We start from the raw sequence: 20,358 nt of genomic DNA, 5'->3' as shown, positions 1-20,358 counted from the left end.
GATGATGTGAAAGAAACAGATGAAGAACTTAGCATTCGAGCGGTGGAAGGGTCAGTAGTAAGAAAGGAGAACACCCTGTACAATGGCGGAATTACAAATTTGGGTCAAGATTGCATGATCTAAATTCAGATGGTGAAATAACGCTGGATGAATATTGCTTTCTTGGAGCTATCGATACAGTTCAAATTTACTAGAAGCAGACGACCAGATCACATGCCACAGATATATATTTTGCAACTGAATGCACAAAATCCAGGGGCAGTGAGAATAGTGAGAACTTATCTCCTACCACAGAGCCAAGATTTACAGTTACTCTTTGTTACCTAGATCTAGTCAAACAATCTGATATACCACCACCATAGCCCCCACATGCCTCTCTATCCACACTGCTCTGTCATCTCTCTGCAGTATAGGGGTGTTGACCTATGTGTATTTCACGATGTAGGGCACATATATTGGCACTTGCTCACTGTCAGTACTTGATTTTGATATTTAAGGCACTCAGGCCTATGCACAAAGCCTAAGCAAATGGTTTCATTGTGCCAGTCCTCTGTGTCTGCACTAGTTATTACCAATCAGGCTACCCATTATTTACTTCTGTCCATTTACAGACTAGACTTGCTGTACAGCCTATTATGACCTCTTTCTGTGTCCTGATTCCAGTGCTGCCTGTCCTGATCTGTCCATATCTACGCTCTGTGTCCTACTTCCAGTGTTGCCTGTCCTGATCTGTCCATGTCTATGCTCTGTGACCTGATTCCAGTGCTGCCTGTCCTGATCTGTCCATGTCTACGCTCTGTGTCCTGATTCCAGTGCTGCCTGTCCTGATCTGTCCATGTCTACGCTCTGTGTCCTGATTCCAGTGCTGCCTGTCCTGATCTGTCCATGTCTATGCTCTATGTCCTGATTCCAGTGCTGCCTGTCCTGATCTGTCCATGTCTATACTCTATGTCCTGATTCCAGTGCTGCCTGTCCTGATCTGTCCATGTCTACGCTCTGTATCCTGATTCCAGTGCTGCCTGTCCTGATCTGTCCATGTCTATGCTCTGTATCCTGATTCCAGTGCTGCCTGTCCTGATCTGTCCATGTCTACGCTCTATGTCCTGATTCCAGTGCTGCCTGTCCTGATCTGTCCATGTCTATGCTCTGTATCCTGATTCCAGTGCTGCCTGTCCTGATCTATTCATGTCTACGCTCCCTGTCCTGATTGCAGTGCTGTCTGTCCTGATTTGTCCATGTCTACGCTCCCTGTCCTGATTCCAGTGCTGCCTGTCCTGATCTGTCCATATCTCTGCTCTGTTTCCTGATTCCAGTGCTGCCTGTCCTGATCCGTCCATGTCTACGCTCCCTGTCCTTATTCCAGTGGTGCCTGTTGTTTTGCTCTATATGTTGGTCCCTACAGATGACAAAACTAATTTTGTTTTGCAGTGGAAGTATTCACTCAGTGTGAGTCTGAAGAAGCAGCAGCCAGTGAACATTGTACATTTAAAAGAACATTGGATCAGCCCTATGGAAAACCACACGGTCAAGACGAGAGCTGCGAGGCAGCGTGGCAAATACCATCTCCCGCTAGTATACTGCCATCCGCAGGTGAGGTCAATAGAGCATTTGTGATTAATCTATATTAAACCAGCAAAAATCATATCATGAGTGGAAATATATATATATATATATATATATATATATATATATTATACATGCACGCTCACACATGGACATTTCCAGGTTGGCAGCGTTTTTGGAAACTGTTGGCATTTTCTAAACTTTACGCAGAGCAGGGTCCGTTTAAGCACCTGACCCAAGACATATGGATTTGCCAATTAAATGCACTCATTGATAATATGCATTGTATTTCCCAAAACATGATGGGAAGTAGGTGTCTTTAGATTGTTTTCTAACAGCCAATAAACTTGTCCCATCCAGACACTTACCCCTCACAGATAGGTGTAATCGTTAGTTTACACCTATCTTAACTAGAGATCAGCAGAATTTTCAAAACTGTTTAGTGAAATACCTGCCTTGTTCCAATTTGCCAGCAAAATTGTGCGTGTTTTGTCGCCAGAATCTGTCCTTAAATGTTCCCAGGTAGAACCCTACACAGAAGAAGGAATGGATTGTTGTCATCCCACTTCTACTCATAGAAGTTCCACAGAGTTCCTCCCTACAGTTGGACATGGCCGTGAATGGAATCCCCCCTTTAGACTATAAATTCTGTGAAATGTGGATTCACAAATAAAGTGTGGAATGGCGAACCAGAAGCGGAACTGTATTGCCAAAACTTGCACCTCTGCAAAACGGCTTGTTCCATCGCAAAACTCAATTTGCTCCATATCAGTTTTGCAAAGGAACAGTCCGTGTCACAGAGTGACAATGATACAATATTCTGCTTCCTCTTGCTTTACCAGTCTACACTTTATTTTGCTGCAACTCCGCTCATCTACACCCCTGACAGATTAATGCTAGTGTATTTTCAAAGCAATGACAACATCAATAAATTAATTTATTTTTCTTTCCTTTATTTAGTATTGAATATTTAAAATTTTCAATGCAACTCTTCCACCTACACAGAACTGCACAAATAAACAGATCCGAATAGCTAACATATAACTAAACATATGTTATATTTACGGTTTGTTACAGCTGTGTAGTTTATTTTATATTCACTTCTTCTCATGTCTGCATGAAGTTAGCCATCGCCTGGGACTGGACAGTTATAGATCATATTTATAAATATTAATGAAAGAGTGAACAGCCCTTGTACAGACAGAATCATGTTCACACTGGTTCTGAGAAACACCCTGTGACATCATCAAGCTGTCAGCTTCCAGTCCATTGGCTCTTAATGATCACATGAGATATATGTCACAGGAATCCCACACACCATCAGTTATGACACAGGGAGCGAGGAGCACAACATAGTAGATGATCTTGACGTGGGCAATAATAATTTTACATTGTAATTAGGCTTTTACACAAGCTGTACTATTACTGTTAGAATTTTAAAACTACAGAACAGGGAAATTTTAGAGAAGTCTAAAATATAATCTTAGAGTCACTGTCTGTTCCCTTCTTCTAGAATCATGATAATAAAATTAGCGGATAGAAAGTATAAAGGAAGAAATATCAGGATGTATGTAATATATAATAAAACACTGATATATTATAAAGTGTTAATAGTGAGGAATGAACACAGATGGGTGTAAAGGTATAAACATTGTTCTCATTCCAATATTTGGAACTGCCACCTACCAAAAATTGTAACTGGTTTGTTAGGAGTGAGATTCAGTTTTCCTTAAAGGGAAGGAGAGTAGAGGATCAGAGAGAGGAAGTGACACAGTCAGTTAGTAAAACAACGTAGTGAACAGACTACTGCCTGTATTGTTTAAATGGTTCATAACTTAGATATATAGAGAACCCCTACAAAACTAATATCCACAATTAAATTTGTGTTTCAAGAAGACAATTATCATGAGAAAATACATGTTTAGTGTCCCAACAATTTTTTTCTTCATAGTCTCCCAGCTTGGATGTTGTATACAGCGATATTTCTAGGCAGAGGAAACAATTATGAGATTATCTAATATTATAAACAGTATATGTATTATCTCTTTATTATAATAGAATTATTGAAGTCTGCATTTTCAAAATACAGTGAAGTCTGCCTTAACTTTGTCAGTCCTGTCGGGTCCATGATTACAGAGGCCATCAACAAGGTACAGTACTTTTTCTTTTACGCTAAACTAATTAAACATATCTTTGTAATATGTATTATATAAATAGGTAGTGATACCCTTTTCCATTTTTCGTATTTAATCTGATGTAGGTTTTTTCTGAAATTCTTTTTCAAACTGAAAATATGAAAGTTGTAACAGAGCTTAAGGGCAGTGACTATTTTGGGTTAAAAATTAAATGCTAAGATAGAGCAAGTCTACTTCAAGCATTTCTGCAAAATCTGTCTCCAACTTCACTTTGCATTCACTGCCTGGGGCATTAGATGATGGGTAATGATGGTAGCATAGTAGAGGGAAGAGACAGGTAAATGTTATAAGGAAACACAATATTTATCATGATTAACTGGATCACTCGGGAGCAGCGGGGCATCCCAGGATGGTGGGCAGCCCGGGAGCAGCTTACTTCTACTGCTGCCGTGTGCCCCAATTATCCCCGATAAATATTGCAGTGCAACCGGAGATTTCCATCTCTGTGCAAAAAACTAGAGATATAGATAGATAGATAGAAAGAAAGATTAATAATAGATAAATAGATAGAGAGATAAATATGAGATAGATTTTTCCTTGCAAATCCTTTTTTTGTCTGCTGAACCACTCTGTCAGTCTCTACATTGGTTGCCTGTTTTTCAACATACAAGGCCATCAACAAAATTGCACAGACATTCATCTCCTCACATGTCTCAAAATATCTCCCAACTTGCACCTCCATTCGGCACAATATTTGCATCTCTCTTCCACACTCATCACATCCTCCCATTCTCTGTTACAGGACTTTCTTTGGGCTGCACCCACTTTGTGGAATTCCCTCCCTCGCACAATAAGACTTTCCTGTAGTCTTCAAACCTTAAAGCGTTCTCTGAAAACCCACCTCTTCAGACAAGCTTATAGTATTCCTCTACCACCCTTTTAATTTCCCTATGTTACCTTATTACAACCCTTTACACAGCTAACACAAGACAACAACCCTCTGACCAACATAGTTGTGTGACTGATCACACAGCCCACTAAATACTTTTTACCTTTGCATTCTAGCTGGACAAATATTCAATATAATGTAGCACTTATCCTTGTGTATCAAACCATTGTCCCATAGATTCTAAGCTTGTGAGCAGGGCCCTCTTACCTCTCTGTATGTATGATCTAGTACTGTTTATTTACTGTTTGTTCCCAATTGTAAAGCGCTACGGAATATGTTGGCGCTATATAAATTAATGATGACGATGTTGATAGGCACCAGGAAAACGTCTTATGGGAGCCTCCATATGCATTTCGCTTTACAATTTTATAAACCTCATGAAGTTGTACAGATATATAATGAAACATGTAAGGTGTCCTCCCATACGTGTCAGAATCATTCAAGATTACATAGGCACATATGTGTGATCCCACTTTGCGGGTATAAGCAGAGCGATTTTCCGCAAGATACGTTCAGCAAACTGATATACAACCCACTCTGCATCAGCCCCTTATTGTGTAAATTGGACAACATTTATTAATGCATCAGGGGTAGGCACTGGCAATCCCTCTTATAAATGCTCAGGTCATTTCCAGTTCTGGAGATGCATGAATGCAGTGTTGTCCTATTTGAACAAATAATCATTGTGCTGTAAGAATTGTGTGTATTACATGCATGTAATTTTCTTGACAATATCTAATTCAGGTGGTACAGTACATAGCACCAGACAACAAAGGTATATGCTATATTATAATGTTTTTTCTGTCCGGATGTAGAATAGCACACGGCTTCTCTAGGAGTGGTCCCAAAGATTCTTGAGCTGTAGAACATGAATGAAGTTCTGTTCTTACATTACTTGGAAGCTCAGGAAAACATTTTTTTGTAGTAAATCTTTGCAGAATCCAGGAGATAAATCTTTGCCTTCAGATATAATTTTTGAGAGGTCGACCTTTCCATAAATGCACCCTGTGGGTTTAGCATCACCTTAACAAGACAAGCAAGATCATTAAGCAGTTTTATTTTGTTCACTAATGAAGCATTTTCCCTGCCAGAAAACGTCTTTTCTACATAGAGACGCTCAGGCTCAGTTTTCTGAAAAAACGAGCCCACCCGAACTTAGGGTGCCGGCTCGGTACTTTTGCGGATCCTCGGATCTGAATCGAGGCAAAACGTCATTGTTGCGTTATCCGATCTCGCAGTTTTTGGATTCCATTAGTACCTCCCTCCCTAGGAGATCCGGCGCCATTGCTCACACAGAAACATGGGTAGCAGTGTTCTTGTCACTCTCCAGTCTCCAGTGACATTGCTCAGTGCCATTGCTCACACAGAAACAGGGGTAGCAGTGTTCTTGCCACTCTCCAGTCTCCAGTGACATTGCTCAGTGACATTGCTCATGCATAAAACAGGAGGGGTAGCAGTGTTCTTGTCACTTGACGAAATTGAGATTAATAATAATGCAGGGATAAAAAAAAAAGCCAAATTATGTGATTTTAGCAAACAAAAATAATAATTTAAATAAAAAAAAAAAAAAAAAAATCGTTTTTTTTTTAAAAAAAAAATAATAATATCGGGATCTAAAATCAAAACCAAAACATGAAGTTAATCCAGATCCAAAACCAAAACTAAAACTTGGGGCCCATGGTCATACTTTCCAATAGAGATAGAATGTCAATTGAGAACCTTGATTCTTGGCTTTTGCTGAAATGTAGAGGAATGAGAGAGATGTATTTGAGAGAAGACGGTGGCTCAGTGGTTAGCACATCTGCCTCATAGCATTAGGCTCATGAGTTCGATTCCCGACCATGGCCTTAAATGTGTGGAGTGTGTGTGTGTGTGTGTGTGTGTGTGTGTGTGTTAAGGAATTTAGACTGTAAGCTCCAATGGGGCAGGGACTGATGTGAGTGAGTTCTCTGTACAGCGCTGCGGAATTAGTGGCGCTATATAACTAGCTGATGATGTTTTCCAGCAGATTATTCCTGATGCCACCTTGTTTGTTTCTCCTGCATTTACAATTTTAAAAAAGATAAATAATCGTTAGTTGCGGACACTGTTTATCTACCTGTCAAAATATTTTAAAAGACTCAACAATGTTAGCCATTTTATAATATATAATAATCAATAAGAATGGGGCGCTTCATAGTTTATAAAAAATATTGTATAGCACAAATTGCTTCTTTAATCTTAATAAAAACCAGTACCGAATAAAAGCTAGAGAATTATTATCTTTCCCGATAGAGGATAATACACACTCATCAGACCCTTTGCCTACAGTATTTGTGTCAAGGCGTTTCGTCACAGTAGACTGACTTGACTCCATAGGCGACACTGATGAATTGGTGGAATGAGGGTGAGTCCCAACAGTCCCAGTAAAACAGGGACTGTTGGGAGTGTGAATTGTAAAGCGGTTTGTAGTGTGCTGGAATATATTTGCTGCAGAAAAGAAGGGCTTGTAGTTGCTAGTCGTGAATCCACCTGTGTCACCCCCAGCATTGCAGAAATGTCCAGGCAGGATCATTTTACAGTGTGTAAGACACAGCAGTGACCCAGCCAGCGGCACAAGTTAGTTTCTGTGTGAACAGCATGTCCCTGATCTCCCAGCTGCTCCAGTGATTCTCTGAACCTTTCATCCTATACAATTCAGATGGATCCATCGCCAGCACAGGAGGAGGAGGTAGGTGCTGACGAGACATTATTTCAACATACACGTATTGATAAACACTTGAAAACAAGGTCCAGGGACAGATTGTTGGTGGGACAGTGTGTCAACGTGAGCTGTGTGCATGAGAGCTGGACATGATACAATGTTAGAATTGTCTGTAATAAATGTTATTGTACATCTATATAATATAATAGACATTTTCCAAATTAGAAAAGAGACAAACTTCTTCTGTGCTGGCAGAAGAAACATGGCCTCCAACAAGGAGGACCCTATCAGCAGAGCTCAGCACAGGGGAGCGTTCTGTTGCACCCTACTACCCTATCATTTTGCAGCTTTCAATTTGGCGCTGTAAAGTGGTTTCAAAGTCACAGTGCTGGTAACTATCAGTGCTTAAATTGCATTATATTGCCAAAATGCAAACGCAGTGTGCATGTGGGGGTTGGGGGAGCTGCAGCCTTTGCTGCACCAAGTCTTGCACATCCCCCTTTTTGGATGTCTTCAGGGGTCCCCTCCCGAGCCTAAAAAGGAGATCCCAAATATATATATATTCAACATTGTCAAAAGTATGTGGAGACCCGAACATCACATCCATACAGTATGTGCTTGTTGAATATCTCATTCCAATACAATGGTCAATATATAGAGGCAATGTCCCCTTTGCTGCTAGAACAGCCTCCACTCTTCTAAGAGGGCTTTTCAATAGTTTCTTCTTTATTTTGGAACTTGGCTGCAAAGATTTACACCCATTAAACCACAAAAGCATTAGTGAAGTTGGGCACGAATGTTGGGCAACAAGGCCTGGCTTGCAGTCGGCGTTCCAATTCATCCCAAAGGTGTTTCATGGGGTTTATGTCAGGACCTGTCACACCAGACTTGGGAAACCATATTTTTTGATGGATATCGTTTTGTGCACGGGAGCATTGCATTGCTGAAACGGGAAAGTGCCTTCCCCAAACTGTTGGCACAAAGTTGAAAGCACAGAATTCTCTAGAATTTCATTGTATGCTGTAGCATTAAGATTTTCCTACTCTGGAACTAAGAGGTCCAGGGCAAACCAAGACAAACAGACCCAGACCATTATTCCTCCTCCACCAAACTTTACAGTTGGCAGTAGACATTTGGGTAGGAAGTGTTCTCCTAGCATCCGCCAAACCCAGATTCCTCGAACAGCCAGATAGGGAAACGTGATTCGTTACTCCAGACAAAGGGTTAGATTTACTAAGCTGCGGGTTTGAAAAAGTGGGGATGTTGCCTATAGCAACCAATCAGATTTTAGCTGTCATTTTGTAGAAGGTACTAAATAAATGAAAGCTAGAATCTGATTGTTTGCTATAGGCAACATCCCCACTTTTTCAAACCCGCATCTTAGTAAATCTAGCCCAAAGTGTTTCCACTGCTTCAGAGTCCGATGGCGCTGTGCTTTACACCACTGCAGTCGATATTTGCCATTGCTCATGGTAATCTGAGGCTTGTGTACCACTGCTCGGCCACGGAACTCAGTAGTGAGCGTTGCAACCCAGGACAGACGATTTTTAAGTGATACGTGCTTCAGCACTCAGTGGTTCCGTTCCGTGAGCTTATGTGGCTTACCTCATCGAGACTGAGCAGTTGTTTCTCCACTATACAATAACATCACTTACAGTTGACCTGGGCAGCTCTAGCTTGGCCTATATTTGCCAAACTGCCTTTTGGAAGGGTGGCATCCTATGAAAGTGCCACGTTGAAAGTGACTGAACTCTTCAGTATTACCGATACTGCTGCTGTTTGACTATGGAGACTACATGGCGGTATGCTTGAGTCTATGCACCTGTTAGCAATGGGTGTGGCTAGAGTGACCAAACGCACTAATTAGAAAGGATGCCCACATATGTTTGGCCATGTAGTGTAATCAGGGCTGCCATCAGAAACTGTGGGGTGAGTACTAATTAATCTGGCAGGGCTCCTCCTCCCCATACATGTGCCCCCCTTCCTCTTCGCCATACATGCGCCTCCTATCCCACACCACAGTACATGCCTCCCCCCACTCCATCATCACAGTAAATGTTCCCCTCTCCCCCCCAATCACAGTAAATGTACCGCTCTCCCCTCCCCCAAAGTAAATGTTGCCCTCTCCCCCCACAATTGCAGTAAATTTGCCCCTCTCACCACCCCTAATCACAGTTAATTGTCCTCCACTTCTATCTGCCCCTCCCCTATCAAATGAATACCCAATTAACTTACCTTCTCCTCCGCGATGCTGCAGCTCCCGGTCACTGACAGACTGGGAGCTCAGCGGGCAGTGATGACATCAACATGCTGCGCCCCTGCCTATCAGAGCCTGGGAGCTGCAGCATCACAGAGAAGAAGGGGCAGCACGGTCGGTCAGACTGAGGGGCCCAGACAGACCAGGGAGCCCGGACAGATGGAGAGGTCTGTCCGGGCCCCTCACAGCTGTACTGGCTGTACCCCCCCCCTGATGGCGGCACTAAATGTAATTGTATTTTCCAGTGACAATGGCTGCGGAGCTGGTGCATCCACTCAGTTTACGAGTGATACACTGCCTTAGCGCACCTTGGAGCACTACAATTCCTATCATGTTATGATTACTGAATTTGATCAGATTGTACTTTTTTTGCACTTGAAATACTTTCTTTCAATGAATATTGAGCTATAAAGCCCCGAGCGTAAGAGCAGATAAGAATTGCTTCTAACAAGAAAAAGAGAAATTCTATTACACCAGTGGGTCAGCACTGAAAATGTGCGACAGTCCTTGGAAATTAGGGACAGTTGGTTGCTGCGCATTATACAGCTACAGGCAATGTGATTTTAAGGACAGGTCCTAATCTGGAATACAGCATTTGTCTTTAGAGAAGAGTCAAGTTGGCCACCCATTTACTAATTCTGGTGCTTGTTACAGAGGTCACCAGACTGTACAAGTCTCATGCAAACAGATCACCTCTGTAAAACACACTAGGGGGTAAATGTATCAAGCAGTGAGTTTTCAGCAGGTTTGAAAAGTGAAGATGTTGCCCATAGCAACCAATCAGATTGTAGTTATTATTTATTTAGAACATTCTACGAAAAGCTAGAATCTGATTGGTTGCTATAGGCAACATCTCCACTTTTCAAACCCGCCGGAAACTCGCAGCTTGTTACATTTACCCCCAGGGCCCTTTAGTTCCAAGCGGAGATGATCACAGACAGTCATATAGCGTTACCTTTTGCCCGCAGGTACCAATAATAACTCTTTTGATATGATCATTAGCATCGTTGAGCCACACACGCCAGAGTATTTGGCCAACCAACCAACAATGTTACCCATTCTCTTTAATTTAAAAGGAGAAGAGCTTTTAACTACTTCAGAATTCTATCAATTTCTTGGTCAAAAAAAATCTGTGTTCTATAACGCTCAGGTGACATCCATAGGCAAACCGAGGGGGGTTTCCTAGTGCCTGGAAACCTCCCTCCAAGCCTGGGGCAGTGTATAATGGAGATGGCTGGACCCTGGTCCCGCTTCACACGGCTCTGCTTGAAAAGGGAGAGCTGCGTGCACCTAACAGTAGTGCACGCAGCATTGCCCATGTATATTATGGGGATAGGAAGAGTTGGAGAACAGCCAAGCACTGTCTACAATTATAGCCACGCCCCCATGCACGCTGGTCACGCCAACTGGTGGCGTGGTGTGGAAACCCCTCTACAGATCCTGCGTTTGCCCCTGACATCACCAAAGGCTGATCTAGAAACACAGCAATATAATAAAGAGGAGGAACATCAGACTAAAAAAATTCATCTTTAAAATGAAACCAGACCTTTCTAATGAAGTAAATGCCAATGTTCAATTAGATTAAATATTTAAATAAGACATTTGAACCACCAACAAATATTTATTAGTTTATCGGGCTGGTTTAATGATTAAATGCACACTTGATTAAAGGGGAGTGGAGCACTTTTGTCTGGCTGCAACAAAGCCTGTTATTGACGGATAGAAACGGTCAGACGGAATAGGATGAGGATGTAGGCAAGATAAGAAAAAAAAGAGGAACAACTAATGAATGGAGGACATTGAGTTATAGGAAGTAACTAGAGAATAAGAAATGGAGATTTGCTACATGACATAACTAGAGAGTGAAACATGAAACTGGAGAGTGAGAGTCACATTGTAAGATACTTACCTGCCCGCGTCATCTTTACAGCACCCACCTCCAATTATGTGCTTATTAGAGTTTTGTGCTATCGCAGGTCGAGTGCCTTAAAGTGACAGCACTTATGTAAGTCCAGGCTTGGCACCAACAAGACGCCCGTTTTAGGTTTTCGATCCCCAAACTGGGTACCATTGTCCTTGGATCTACTGTTACTGACCGTCGCTTTACTCCTGATCACTGTTTCTTGCCTGACCTTAGCGTCTGTTTTCAACCTACCGTACTTTTGTGCTTTTTTTTGTCCTTTCTGTTTTTGCTCTTGCGCTTCGTAATTAGCCATTCTCTGCACAAGTGGCTGGTTGCGGTAGGATTATAGATAGGAAGTCTGCTGTGATTAGCAAAACATCTCTCCCTCTACGATCGTATTTCAAATATCTTTAGTAGTGAGACGTTCCTGGCACTTTTACATATATATTTGTGAATAGTTTCAGTGGCCTTTTTTATGAGCAAATACTATTTCAACTGTGGGCAAAAAGATATGGAGCTATAATTAATAACTGGATAGGGGGGAAGACACAAAGTTTTAGGGGCTGATTTGGTAGTAAACTGAGAGTAAAGTACTCTAAAAAAAATGTAATAAATAATAAATGGAGTGCTAGAAAGATAGAGAACATGGACCTGTAACTGATGAGAGTAAAACATATGGAGCTTAAGCTAATGAGAGTGATAGCAGACCTGCGCAGGTATTGGGACCTCATCAATCAGTTCCATGGTAACCGGAGCCCATCACATGGTGAATTCCCATTACTTTTTCTTTGGGGAGACCGGCGCCCCACCTGAATAGTGGTGGTGAGTACTCTGGGCCATAGGGGGAAGGAACATGAAGCTACACCATATATTTTCACATGTCTTCATATATCGGGGCATTTAAAATTATGGATAGCACTTCTACCTTACAGCACTGGGGTCATGAGTTAGATTCCCGACCATGGCCTTATTTGTGTGGAGTTTGTATGTTCTCCTCGTGTTTGCTTGGGTTTCCTCCGGGTGCTCCGGTTTCCTTCCACACTCTAAAAACATACTGGTAGGTTAACTGGCTGCTATCAAATTGACCTTAGTCTCTTTTGGTCTGTGTATGTATGTTAGGGAATTTAGACTGTAAGCTCCAATGGGGCAGGGACTGATGTGAGTGAGTTCTCTGTACAGCGCTGCAAAACTAGTGGTGCTATATAGATGATGATAGTACTGGGCGCATGTGAGGCTGCATTTTGGCTATTTAGGGAGTGTTGGCTACTGGGTGACATGTGAAGTGAGGCTATATGGTAATGTAAGACTATATGCAGGTGTTTTTCCTATGAGCCATATTGGCTATCTGGTGGCATGTGAAATGAAACTATATACAGATATTGCAGCTGTATGAGGAATACTGGCTAGTCCTGAATTATTGTTCGCAATCGCACTGTATGAAAAACATCACTGTGACAGGTCTATGACCTGTGAAATGGGGGTATATGAAGTTATAACTAATTATTGCATAGTATAAGATATTAAGCATAGTAGAGTCGTAGGCAAGCATGGGGAATGGGGGGGGGGTATAGGTTTCTGTAATTTGAGCTCTAAAGCATAACTACTGCTTTAAATATGTAGCAAACCTGTTGTACTGATATTTCCAGCAGTGCAAACTCAACCACTGCAAATTATAACAGGAGACTGGCAGATGTGTGGTTAGTACTAGTCTATGTCTGAAGACAGGATTATAGGTCATGGAACTTTAATAATAATTGGAAATAATTTAGGGCATAACTAGACTACTATACATCTTTCTGCTGTGCAGTCATTATGTTGAATAGAGGCGATAAAGTCACAAGGAGGATAATTTGGGGAGTAACAAGGGTGTGGAACTATAGGTAATAATCAGTCTGCGGCTATGGAGTTAAACTGGAGTAGACTTCAACATTTTGGGTTGACTGGGTCTCGAGATCTGACACACAAAACTGTACACATATGAAATGCACATGCTGTATGAGTCCATTACATTGATTTTTACATGCCTGCTATTGATAGTAGACACACAAGTAGAGAGCATTTTAACAAAAACAATGTAACCATGCATCATGTGTGTTTATTGCTGCCTTTGACTACAATAGGTTGTGTTTTCTTTAGGTGATTCAGCATAGGAAATGTTGCTTTCAGCTGTTAGGAGATTTATAATATCCTCAGGCAATTAACAGCACAACGTAGCACAATGTGTTCTAAGCGATCACATGAGATTTTATTGCAGCTTATAAATCAAGCATGTAGGTTAGACCTTAATCTTTTCTTGCAAACTTTTGTTAGTTTTATTGTAAAAAAAGTTAAAACGACACATGATTTTGCCCTTTTTCCCCACCAATAAACACATTTTAGAAATGTATTTAAATAAAGTACTTTTAAGCATTAAATAGTGCCTGCAAACTGCTTCTGCATGGAGTTAGAAATATGCATTGTTGTCATGTCATTAAATGTACTGACAAGTCAGTGAAAAGGGTCATTTTTGCTTGACATTGAGAAAACAACAGATGTCAGCAAAAGATAAGACACTGTTCTCTACTAAATTACACAGCAGCACCTAAATTTAATCTCTAGATGTCACTATTTTCACTTCCTGTTGCATTTTACAATCATATGTCAGTAAAAGTGTTGGTGGACAAATAGTCTTAGAAAATACATTTTAAGGGTTGCCAGCTCTGCAGATAGCAGGTGTACATGAGTTGCAGTAATGGCTCATAGAAGGACTGTGGAACTACAAATCCCAGCATCCTCTGTCTGGCTCCACAATAGCTGGAGAGCTGCAAGTTATCTATAGAGAATTCCAGGTAAATATGGAGCAACAGACTGGACTATAGAGAGTCTGTGTGTATATATATATATATATATATATATATATATATATATATATGAACAGCTATGTTAAAGAGCTCAGGGCTTTGCCAGTAAACATGATGGCGCCAGGCAGCTTCACTCGCCCCGCCCCATCCAACAGCACGTACGTTACCTCTTCCCGTGACGTCTATTAGGTCATACCAAGTTAGGAGGGGGGCACACACTTTATGAAGTTCGGTTTGTAACGGCTAAACACGAGTGTTACGTGACAGTGATTAGAAAGTAAAATTATATTCACAGGGAGAGCCGGTCTGGAGGAGGGAGGTGGGGTTAGCAGGAAGTGCCAGTCTCTTGGAGAGGACGCGGCACCCCCCTGTATCATGGAGCGGTGGTATTGTCCAGCCGGTGGCTGAGGGCTCCGGGATGCAGTCTGTTTCACTTACGTGACCGGGGAGAGCGGGGATGGCCGGGATGGGGGAGACGGTGCGGCAGGTGAGTCAGTGATAGCCGTAGTGCTGCTTATCCCTTACAATATTCACACCAGCCTGAGCTCACCACAGCCCTGCAGCAGCTAACCCATCCACCTATCAGCTGATGTGGGCAACTTCCTGCTGTCACCCGGGGATGTGGACAGGCTCCTTAGTCTAGATCTACAGTGACCCAGTGATGTGGATAGGTCACACAGCCTAGATCTACAGTGACCCAGGGATGTGGATAGGTTACACAGTCCAGATCTACAGTGACCCAGGGATGTGGATAGGTTACACAGTCCAGATCTACAGTGACCCAGTGATGTGGATAGGTTACACAGCCTAGATCTACAGTGACCCAGTGATGTGGATAGGTCACACAGCCTAGATCTACAGTGACCCAGGGATGTGGATAGGTTACACAGTCCAGATCTACAGTGACCCAGGGATGTGGATAGGTCACACAGCCTAGATCTACAGTGACCCAGTGATGTGGATAGGTCACACAGCCTAGATCTACAGTGACCCAGTGATGTGGATAGGTTACACAGTCCAGATCTACAGTGACCCAGTGATGTGGATAGGTTACACAGCCTAGATCTACAGTGACCCAGTGATGTGGATAGGTTACACAGCCTAGATCTACAGTGACCCAGTGATGTGGATAGGTTACACAGCCTAGATCTACAGTGACCCAGTGATGTGGATAGGTTACACAGCCTAGATCTACAGTGACCCAGGGATGTGGATAGGTTACACAGCCTAGATCTACAGTGACCCAGGGATGTGGATAGGTTACACAGTCCAGATCTACAGTGACCCAGTGATGTGGATAGGTTACACAGCCTAGATCTACAGTGACCCAGTGATGTGGATAGGTCACACAGCCTAGATCTACAGTGACCCAGGGATGTGTATAGGTTACACAGCCTAGATCTACAGTGACCCAGGGATGTGGATAGGTTACACAGCCTAGATCTACAGTGACCCAGGGATGTGGATAGGTTACACAGCCTAGATCTACAGTGACCCAGGGATGTGGATAGGTCACACAGCCTAGATCTACAGTGACCCAGGGATGTGGATAGGTTACACAGCCTAGATCTACAGTGACCCAGTGATGTGGATAGGTTACACAGCCTAGATCTACAGTGACCCAGTGATGTGGATAGGTTACACAGTCCAGATCTACAGTGACCCAGTGATATGGATAGGTTACACAGCCTAGATCTACAGTGACCCAGTGATGTGGATAGGTTACACAGCCTAGATCTACAGTGACCCAGTGATGTGTATAGGTTACACAGCCTAGATCTACAGTGACCCAGGGATGTGGATAGGTCACACAGCCTAGATCTACAGTGACCCAGGGATGTGGATAGGTTACACAGCCTAGATCTACAGTGACCCAGTGATGTGGATAGGTTACACAGCCTAGATCTACAGTGACCCAGTGATGTGGATAGGTTACACAGCCTAGATCTACAGTGACCCAGTGATGTGGATAGGTTACACAGCCTAGATCTACAGTGACCCAGTGATGTGGATAGGTTACACAGCCTAGATCTACAGTGACCCAGTGATGTGGATAGGTTACACATTCTAGATCTACACTGACCCAGTGATGTGGATAGGTTACACACTGCAGATCTAGAATGACCCAGTGATGGGCAACACTGTGGCTCAGTGGTTAGCACTTCTGCCTCACAGCATCGGGGTCATGAGTTCAATTCCCGACCATGGCCTTAACTGTGAGGAGTTTGTATGTTCTCCCCTTGTTTGCGTGGGTTTCCTCTGGGTGCTCCGGTTTCCTCCCACACTCCAAAAACATACTGGTAGGTTAATTGGCTGCTAACAAATTGACCCTAGTCTCTCCCTCTGTCTCTCTGTCTGTGTATGTGTGTTAGGGAATTTAGACTGTAAGCCCTAATGGGGCAGGGACTGATGTGAATGAGTTCTCTGTACAGCGCTGCGGAATTAGTGGCGCTATATAAATAAATGATGATGATGTGGATAGGTTACACAATGTAGGTCTGCAGTGACCCAGTGATGTGGGTGGGTTACACAGCCTAGATCTGTGGATAGGTTACACAGTCTAGCACAGTGTTGGCTAACCTGTGACACTTCAGGTGTTGTGAAACTACAACCCCCAGCATGCTTTGCCAATATTTAGCAGCTTATTGCTGGAAGGGGATGCTGGGACTTGTAGTTTCACAAACACCTAGAGTGCCACAGGTTAACCAGGCTTGGTCTAGATCTACAGTGACCCAGTGATGTGCTGAGGATAACTGGTACATTAGAACAGTAACACATATTAAGTAACCTAGATCAATGTGAACGTAGTGATGTGGAGTCTAGATATGTAATATCTAGATGAACAGTGATCTAATTATGGTAACTCATTTGCTTTCCCAGTGACATTGTAATCTACAGATGGTAATTAACCCACAAAAACCTGTAAAAGTTCTAGAGGACGCTCAGTAAGTGCTCACTGGTATTCTCCTTTTATAGTGCAAACATACTCCTCGGCACTGTACAAACAGGGAGAACACATTATGTTACAGTAATGGTGAAACATCTTAGGAGAGTGTCAGAAGCAGCCGTTCATAGTGCAAGAGTTGAATAAGTGCTGTTAATTCCTTTGGCACGGTCCCCTCTTCCCTTCGGCAAGTGCTATGTACGCTGCCAAAATCTCTGCATCAAATAATTGCCACCTATGACTTTTTGTAAAGATCTTCCCCAATGAATCTGATCTGGTATCACCATGTAACTTTCCCTATAGGGAAGCCACTTCCTGTATGTTATATTCAGCTGTCACTAACAACTAGCTGCAAACTGTGTCATTGTACATTTTATTGAAATCCTCACAACCTCCATAGAAAACAATGATGCCTACTTATGTTCGCTACCTATATCAGCAATATAAGCCTGCTACAGACTAACATATCACTGTTAGTATGTTTGTGACCTGCTGGAATTTGCCTTTCATAGACATGGCCCTATACTGTCTGCGACGTATAGGGTTAGAAGATCAGACATGTACATTACACATGATGTACTGCAGGTGGGTACAAACTAATACAACACTCGTGCAGATATTGTAAGAGTGTGTACCTTCCCACGATCATGTTTGATTCCTTTAAAACACATCACGGCTGTTGATATTTTGGTTCTACAAACTTCTATAAAAATCAAAATCGGCAGTGGAACGATGTCGGGCAAATGTGGAAGCGTGCACGCACTGACGACCGTCTATTCAACACTTCTGTCGGTGGTTCCTCCAACGTGTTGCAGCAGTGTAGACAGATATTTGCAGTGTGCGCAGAGTCACGATCTGTTCAGCAGATGGTTATGAGAGATGAGGATCACAGATCTGATGGTAAATCGTGTAGGTGTGTACACATGAATCAGCATGCTTATCGGGATTTTCAATCATTGGTGAAATAATTAGACATTGCATTTGAAGTGATTGCATATATGTGTTCCCAGCTTTAGCTCATATACATACTGTGCAGACGTATAAGTAATATAGTTCTGGATTTTCATTTTTGATCTGATAACCCTACCCACACATGATTTTTTTATTTTGTGCTCTAGAGGCAGAGTCCCAGTTGTGCACTGTGCATATATTATATAAAACTATAGTAATATGAGCAGTTCTATAGAATATACCTCAAGAATTTATGCCCTGGCTGTAAAACACCATTGCTGCGGCTGCAGGGATTTTCCAGCGATAAAGTAGATAATGTAACATGTGTTCAGTTCTTAAGCAGGTTTGCTGGAGCTTATGGGGGAAAGGTAACACATGCATGCAGGGTTATTATTCACACCACCGCGCCAGTTTCTGCAGTGGTCACATGACCCCACTTGTGACATAAGCGATGATGTCATTGGCATACCAGCTGCTTTGCTAAAACGGATCATCCTGTTGCAGAGAGAGTTTAAGATTTTAAATGCATGACAGCCCATAACAAGATATATGGATAAATTACATATAATGGCATGTGTTCCTGTACTTGGTAATGTAAGGAATAGTACACTGAAACATGACGTACAGATTAACAATAAATGTATATTTTTGCTTATTAAATCTCATAAATATATATCATGTTTGCAAGGTAAGAAAGTATATTAGATGGAGAAAGCACATACATCTAAGCTATACCTCTGATTGTATTATGGCAGTGAAATTTCATACTACATGAGAGATCCAGGGGTAAATTTAGCGAGCTGCGGGTTTGAAAAAGTGGAGATGTTGCCTATAGCAACCAATCAGATTCTAGCTGTCATTTTGTAGAATGTACCAAATAAATGCTAAGTAGAATCTGATTGGTTGCTATAGGCAACATCTCCACTTTTTCAAACCCGCAGCTTGGTAAATTTATCCCTCAGTCTTGTTGCTTATTTTTGGGGGGTGGGGGGCAGATTAAATGAGCAAAATAGACCCAAGGAGTCTATTTGACAAATATAACCGGTCTTCTATGCTAGACTCATTCTCGGATAGACAGAAAACTGTATATACTCAGCCACCCTAAAGGTGGAGACTGTAGTTTAGGTAAATGCTAGATACGCTCTTATTAGAGTGTATCTATGTACAATTATTTATTGTACATAGGACAGGGTATGAGTTAACATTTATGCGCGAAAGTTGATGCCAAGGTTGAATTACCTGTTAACATCTTAATAAGGATATAGCATCCTTTAAACGTCAGAGAGACTCTGCTACTATCCATGTCTGATGTGATGTATGTATCCTCACTGTGTGCACAGGTGACTTCTGTACAATAACCAACTGTTTTCCTTGTCTAGGTTGTTTCTCTGTTACCAGAGGATCTCCAGCCCGGCCCAGACTTTTATGGCTGTTCCTGGGAAGTGGTGATTTTCACTGCATGCTTGGGGCTTCTCTCAGTCCTAGTATTCACCTGTAGAACTATCCGATGTGTAAGTATCTCCATTCTGATCACTTTAAAACTTCTCTATGGTAAAATGTTGTGTCATTTATAGAAGTTATTCAGCCCATGGTGCTGGGCTTTTCTCGGCGGCTCCATTCGGCCAGCCAAGGTGCAGCAAACGTTTTGAGAGTGATTAATGGAGGTTTTTGCATAGATCTCTGGTACAGCTTCAATATGTTTTAACCTTCACAGGATGGATGAATGTTGTTTCCAAACTGTGCTCAGGCCCCTTTGTAATTTTGACTCTCATACACTTAATGTGTATTTTACTCCAGTATTAATTTGAACTTTTTCTTTTATATTTCAGATTAAAAGCAGATGTTATGCTGGTAAGTGCAGCTATAAATGCGGTCACATCGATTATATAGATACATGTCTGTACAGAAGTGTTCTGTGATTGGTTAATTCTTTTATTTTGTCATTTTCAGGCCGAGAATGTAAACTTGGTGATCAGATCACCGAAATTTTGAAGACTAAAAGTGAAGTTCTAGAAAAACTTAGCATTGTGCAGAAACAGGTATAGTGACTGCCAATAAGTTCACTGTACAATACCTAATTGTGTTTCCTGGGCTCTGCAGTGTGGGGACATCTTATGTTGTACATTCCACCAA

General features: G+C 42.1%; 1 protein-coding gene across 3 annotated transcripts in view; it reads left to right on the top strand.

Moving 5' to 3' along the window:
• MIA2 (MIA SH3 domain ER export factor 2) overlaps nt 1–20,358 on the top strand; it is a 51,234-nt gene that overhangs the window by 10,251 nt on the left and 20,625 nt on the right. For all 3 annotated transcript variants that reach the window (XM_075192558.1, XM_075192559.1, XM_075192560.1), the window contains 5 exons: nt 1,429–1,590; nt 3,622–3,713; nt 19,605–19,736; nt 20,055–20,076; nt 20,176–20,264. In XM_075192558.1, coding sequence (XP_075048659.1) covers nt 1,429–1,590; nt 3,622–3,713; nt 19,605–19,736; nt 20,055–20,076; nt 20,176–20,264 — 497 coding nt within the window. The remainder of the gene's footprint in view (nt 1–1,428; nt 1,591–3,621; nt 3,714–19,604; nt 19,737–20,054; nt 20,077–20,175; nt 20,265–20,358) is intronic.

This window comes from Mixophyes fleayi, chromosome 12, assembly GCF_038048845.1.
Source record: "Mixophyes fleayi isolate aMixFle1 chromosome 12, aMixFle1.hap1, whole genome shotgun sequence".
NCBI lineage: Eukaryota > Metazoa > Chordata > Amphibia > Anura > Limnodynastidae > Mixophyes > Mixophyes fleayi.
Note: the sequence above shows the minus strand (reverse complement) of the source record. Positions and strands in the feature narration are given on the sequence as shown.